The sequence below is a fragment of the Oncorhynchus mykiss genome, chromosome 10 (assembly GCF_013265735.2).
Source record: "Oncorhynchus mykiss isolate Arlee chromosome 10, USDA_OmykA_1.1, whole genome shotgun sequence".
In the NCBI taxonomy this organism is placed as follows: Eukaryota; Metazoa; Chordata; class Actinopteri; order Salmoniformes; family Salmonidae; genus Oncorhynchus; species Oncorhynchus mykiss.
The window spans coordinates 78,771,954-78,778,365 of NC_048574.1; the positions used below are offsets into that span (position 1 = coordinate 78,771,954).

A 6,412-nucleotide genomic window follows, 5' to 3' on the forward strand; every position below is an offset into this window, starting at 1 on the left:
ACACACACACACACACACACACACACACACACGCACGCAGGCAGGCAGGCAGGCTTGAAACACCACATGGCTTCTGAGAATTGTTTGTTCACACTTCTTCCATGCTGATTCTCAGCAGCCGTGTGTGTGTCTGTGTGTGTTCATTGTAAAGTGAGCTGTATTAATCGTGTGACCTACAGATCTAACTGTTGGATTAGGTGCTACCTATAGAGTGACTGGACTCCACCATAAACTACACAGTCAGTGTCTGGACTCCACCATCAACTACAGAGTCAGTGGCTGGACTCCACCATCAACTACACATTCAGTGTCTGGACTCCACCATCAACTACACAGTCAGTGGCTGGACTCCACTATCAACTACACAGTCAGTGACTGGACTCCACCATCAACTACACAGTCAGTGACTGGACTCCACCATAAACTACACAGTCAGTGACTGGACTCCACCATAAACTACACAGTCAGTGACTGGACTCCACCATCAACTACACAGTCAGTGTCTGGACTCCACCATCAACTACACAGTCAGTGGCTGGACTCCACCATAAACTACACAGTCAGTGACTGGACTCCACCATCAACTACACAGTCAGTGCCTGGACTCCACCATAAACTACACAGTCAGTGACTGGACTCCACCATAAACTACACAGTCAGTGACTGGACTCCACCATCAACTACACAGTCAGTGTCTGGACTCCACCATCAACTACACAGTCAGTGGCTGGACTCCACCATAAACTACACAGTCAGTGACTGGACTCCACCATAAACTACACAGTCAGTGTCTGGACTCCACCATCAACTACACAGTCAGTGACTGGACTCCACCATAAACTACACAGTCAGTGGCTGGACTCCACCATCAACTACACATTCAGTGTCTGGACTCCACCATCAACTACACAGTCAGTGGCTGGACTCCACCATAAACTACACAGTCAGTGACTGGACTCCACCATAAACTACACAGTCAGTGGCTGGACTCCACCATCAACTACACAGTCAGTGACTGGACTCCACCATCAACTACACAGTCAGTGACTGGACTCCACCATAAACTACACAGTCAGTGTCTGGACTCCACCATCAACTACACATTCAGTGGATGGACTCCACCATCAACTACACAGTCAGTGACTGGACTCCACCATAAACTACACAGTCAGTGTCTGGACTCCACCATCAACTACACAGTCAGTGGCTGGACTCCACCATCAACTACACAGTCAGTGACTGGACTCCACCATAAACTACACATTCAGTGGCCCAAACACTATGTCTCCATACACAAAGGCCATTTCCAAAAAGTCTCAATCTGCTCCCCTTCCTTTCCTTATCTCCTATAGTTTGTAACTGCCACAGATCTGAAATACCTCCCCATATTAATGCAACATGATGGAACCCTATCAACCTACCAGGTCTCTCATATCTCAGTCACAACAAAGGAATGGAATCCTGTCAACCTACCAGGTCTCTCACATCTCAGTCATAACAAAGGAATGGAATCCTGTCAACCTACCAGGCCTCTAACATCTCAGTCATAACAAAGGAAGTTAACAACCATAACCAGCATTATTTGTATATTTGAATACTGTCTAAATCATACCCTGGACACTGGCAGGAGAGACCACTGAAAACCAAAACACACACTTATGTACCCAGAGGCCTTCAGTCTTGACACGGTGCATTTCTTCACAACAGCCAGAAGATGGCAGTATTTCACTCATTCATCTAAATGAATGATTGGCCGACAAAGCTTAAACTAGGCCAGGGGTAGACAACCCTGACTACAGTGCCATTAGTACTGCAGGATTTTATACCAACTAGGCACCACACCATATGTGTGTGAGTATGTGAAGGGAAAGGGGATACCTAGTCAGTTGCACAACTAAATGCATTCAACCAAAATGTGTTGTAAACTGTGGGGTGCTGGGTTGAGCGTGCAGAGATTGACACAGAGACAGGGAGGCTTTAGTCCACAAAACAACTTTACTAAGACAGAAAATAAATATATCAAAGAAATCACTTCGGTTTTGCTCAGTCTCTCTCTCAAATGGTCTTAACCGCTAGGCTGTGTGTGTGTGTGTGTGTGTGTGTGTGTGTGTGTGTGTGTGTGTGGTGTGTGTGTGTGTGTGTGTGTGTGTACTGAGCTAAGGGGTATGTGGTTTGAGGGGCATGTGCCTGTTCTCAGCAAGAGAGGAGCGACTGTGAAAATAACCAAAAGACCACTGGTATAACAAGGCTCTCTAAAAGTTGAACATTTGAATGCTGATTCTGTATCTGAAAAGATAATTAATCTCCATTGCAAGTTGTCATTGAACCAATACATTTTGAAATCATGGCAAGACACAAGATTCAAACCTTTACTGTGTTGTATTTCGTCCAGGATTGGACGTTGGGTGTGAACTCCAAGATGGTAAGATACTACACTATTTTGAGAGAGAGAGAGCGAGAGAGGGGTCTACAAGCAGTACCTGGGTTATCCTGTAATACACTTACTTCAATTAAGTCAATTCTGGACGTCTCTTCAAAGCACCCCGCCCTGATTGGCCCATTGGTATGTCACCCATAACCAGCCAATTCTCCCCCAGGTGGTGGGGCCCCGCCACATGCCGTCATTGATGGCTCTGAAGTTTATACTAGGGGCCTGAAGGTTTGACGTAGTGCTGTTTTCCATATTCCCTGATAGTTCATTAATTGGATGGTTGATTGATCGACTAAGATGTGAGTGTGTGTGTGTGTGTGTGTGTGTGCATTCACGCACATGCACACACACACATATTTTCTCAGTACCAGCAGTGGTGTTGCCGTTGTTAGTCATGTTCACACACAGATCAGTATGAGAGAAGTGTGAATAAACAATTCTCAGTGTGTTAATATGTGACCTATATTGATCTGTGTAAACACACATCCCTCTACAGCTACAGTATGTCTGCTGGATTAGGTTCCATCTATGCAGTGGCTGGATTGCAGCATGAACTTTTCAAATGTTCCCAAACACTAAGGCCACATACCAATAGGCTCAATCTGCTCCCTTCCTTTCCTTGTCTTCTATAGTTTGTAACCACCACAGATCAGAAAGACCTTGCCATATGAACGCAATACAATGGAACCCTGTCAACCTGCACCAGGTCTCTCACATCTCAGCCATAACAAAGATATGAAACTCTATCAACCTACCAGGCCTCTCACATCTCAGTCATAACAAAGGAATGGAACCCTGAAAACCTACCAGGTCTCTCACATCTCAGTCATAACAAAGGAATGGAACCCTGTCAACCTACCAGGTCTCTCACATCTCAGTCATAACAAAGGAATGGAACCCTGTCAACCTACCAGGTCTCTCACATCTCAGTCATAACAAAGGAATGGAACCCTGTCAACCTACCAGGTCTCTCACATCTCAGTCATAACAAAGGAATGGAACCCTGTCAACCTACCAGGTCTCTCACATCTCAGTCATAACAAAGGAATGGAACCCTGTCAACCTACCAGGTCTCTCACATCTCAGTCATAACAAAGGAATGGAACCCTCTCAACCTACCAGGTCTCTCACATCTCAGTCATAACAAAGGAATGGAATACTGTCAACCTACCAGGTCTCTCACATCTCAGTCATAACAAAGGAATGGAACCCTGTCAACCTACCAGGTCTCTCACATCTCAGTCATAACAAAGGAATGGAACCCTGTCAACCTACCAGGTCTCTCACATCTCAGTCATAACACAGGAATGGAACCCTGTCAACCTACCAGGTCTCTCGACGTCATCCGCTCCCGGGGAGCTATGTGTGAACATGCCTAACACTAACAACACAACTGCTGATACTGAGAAACGGTGTGTGTGTGTGTGTGTGTGTGTGTGTGTGTGTGTGTGTGTGTGTGTGTGTGTGTTTGTTGTTTGAGTGGTACTTGTGCATGTATGTGCCTGTATTCAGCCAGAGAGGAGGGACTGTGAAAATAAACAAAAAACCACTGGTATAACAAGGCTCTCTAAAAGTTGAACATTTGAATGCTGATTCTGTATCTGAAAAGATAATTCATCTCCATTGCAAGTTGAAATTGGACCAATATATTTTGACATCATGGCAAGACACAAGATCCTCACCTTTACTGTGATGTATTTCTTCCAGGCTTGGACTTTGGGTGTGGACTCCAAGATGGTAAGATACTATACTATTTATACTGCAATTAAGAAAGAAAGAAAGAAAGAAAGAAGGACATTGAGATAGAAAGAAAGGAGAGAGAGAGAGAGAGGTGGGTATTAAATTTTTGTATTAGATATATATTTGTTTATTTGTTCGATTTGTTAAAATGTGGAAAAACTGAAAGGGTCTGAATACTTTCCGAATGCACTGTATATACAGTATTTATAGTATTATAGCTACTACTTTTATTATTGTCACTGTTGTTTTCATAATTGTGTGTGTCACTTTTCTGTGGCAACATTTACCTTGTTATTAATTTCATTAAAGTATATTGCATTTAATTTAATGAATTTGAGAAAGTGAGAGAGAGAGTGAGAGATAGACAGAGAGAAAGATTATTTAAATAAAATTAAATATATTTAAAAAATCCTTGCTTTTTCACTTTCGCCTGTTTTATTCCCTCCATATTCTCTGAAGGTTCATCTCCATCAGCCTGGTCTCAATTCCAGCATACCCTTAGACATGGTCCCTGACTCTGTTGACGACATGTATAATGGCTGCACTGAACAAATGTACAACAAGGTGCAGAAGGAATATCTTCCAAATGAAATTAACAAAGTAGGGATCTTCAAACAAGCCTGGATGAAGGCAGAAGGATGTGCAACTATTGAGAATGTGAAGAAACGATTCCAAAAGGACAAGTCCAAGTACAATCCTAAAGAACTTCCACATGATCATATCAAGGCTATCTGTGCTTACTCAGGGGGTCAAAGTAAGATGTACCCAGTGTTCAACCAAGCAGTCCGGACCAGTAGAACAGAGTACACCACCTCCTTCCAGTTCCACTCCCTTCACTTCCTGCTGACTGACGCCATTCGCCTCCTGAAACTGAACCAAAAGTCCTGTCACACCACGTATCGAAGAACCAACATGGAGTTTGTTAGTAAAGTTAACAAAGAAATCAGATTTGGCTTCTTTGCCTCCAGCTCTCTCGACAAGGGTATTAGTACAAGATTTGGAGACAAGTCTTGCTTTGAGATAGAGACATGTTTTGGCGCTGACCTGAAGTCCTACCCCAAACTGGGGAATTATGAAAAGGAGGTGTTGATTCCACCATATGAAGTGTTCAAAGTTACTGCTGTGCTGAAGAAAGAAAATGATAAAAACCTTTGGTGCGATGTTGTGTACACAGTTAAAAGTATCACCAAGCCAAGGAGTAACCTGAATTGCAAACTTTTTAAGTAAACAATTATTAATAACTAAGAAAATTTCTTATATACCTTCTGCAGCTTGTGGCAAAATGAATAAAGAAAATCATTGAGCTTGACAGCAGTATGTCTAGTCCTTTTAGTTATCACTTTCACTGTACTACATTTAGACTGTCTGAAGATACAACATTACATGGGCCACTGATTAAGATGTAATATAACATGACACGAGTTGAATTGTCCAATAAAGTGAATCTGGAAACTACCAACTGGTGGGGGGGGATATTTACTGTACTGTCTTGCTTTGTGCAGCAACATCAAACAATAGGTTACAACAATTACAACAAAAGACTAAACATTACAACATACTCTCCAACCTCCTGGACATTTTGTCTACAATAAGGGGGAAATCAGAAAGGATAATAAGAATTGGGTAGAGGGAGGGAAAGAGAGAAAGAGAGACTGAGACACAAAGAGAGACAGAGAGAGACACAGAGAAAGACAGAGAGTGCAACAGAGAACAAAGTCTACAAGCGGTACCTGGTTTATCCGGTAATACACTAACTTCAATTAAGTCAATTTTGGACGTCTCTTCACAAAGTGCTGCGCTCTCTTCCGATATTCTCTTATTTTTATTTTTCCTCCTCTGTCTCTCTCTGACACTAAGGCTCCTTTCTCCTCACCTCCCATCTCCTCTTCTCTCATCTCCTCTTCTCTCATCTCCTGTCTCCTGTCTCCTCCTATATCCTCTCCTCCGGTCTCCTGTCTCCTTTTCTCCTGTCTCCTCTCCTATATCCTCCCTAATAGAGGAAAAAGTCCACGTTTCTTCCCATTGGCCAATATTATACAATGCGTTTTTAGAAGGAAGCGAAGAGACAATGAGGATGCAAGGAGGAATCAAGGAAGGATGAGTTGAGAAAAGCCCATGGGCATATCAGTAATACCTCTATGGTGAGTTCATCTCTCACTTTAACCACTAGGTGGCAACATCGCCCAGAGAGAGAGAGAGAGAGAGAGAGAGAGAGAGAGAGAGAGAGAGAGAGAGAGAGAG

The 6,412-nt window shown here is 43.2% G+C and overlaps 1 protein-coding gene across 1 annotated transcript; it reads left to right on the plus strand.

Moving 5' to 3' along the window:
• The first annotated feature begins 3,926 nt into the window (after positions 1-3,926).
• LOC110534589 (NAD(P)(+)--arginine ADP-ribosyltransferase 2) lies at positions 3,927-5,623 on the plus strand. The gene is made up of 2 exons (XM_021619501.2): positions 3,927-4,168; positions 4,631-5,623. The coding sequence occupies exons 1-2, from the start codon at positions 4,091-4,093 to the stop codon at positions 5,396-5,398; spliced, it is 846 nt and encodes a 281-aa protein (XP_021475176.2). The 5' UTR covers positions 3,927-4,090; the 3' UTR covers positions 5,399-5,623.
• The last annotated feature ends 789 nt before the right edge of the window (positions 5,624-6,412 follow it).

Bases quoted from the DNA above. Each gene is read 5' to 3' on its own strand.
- LOC110534589 (XM_021619501.2), top strand. From the start codon at position 4,091: ATGGCAAGACACAAGATCCTCACCTTTACTGTGATGTATTTCTTCCAG. The intron at 4,169-4,630 runs GTAAGATACTAT...TATTCTCTGAAG, and splicing joins TGGGTGTGGACTCCAAGATG to GTTCATCTCCATCAGCCTGG.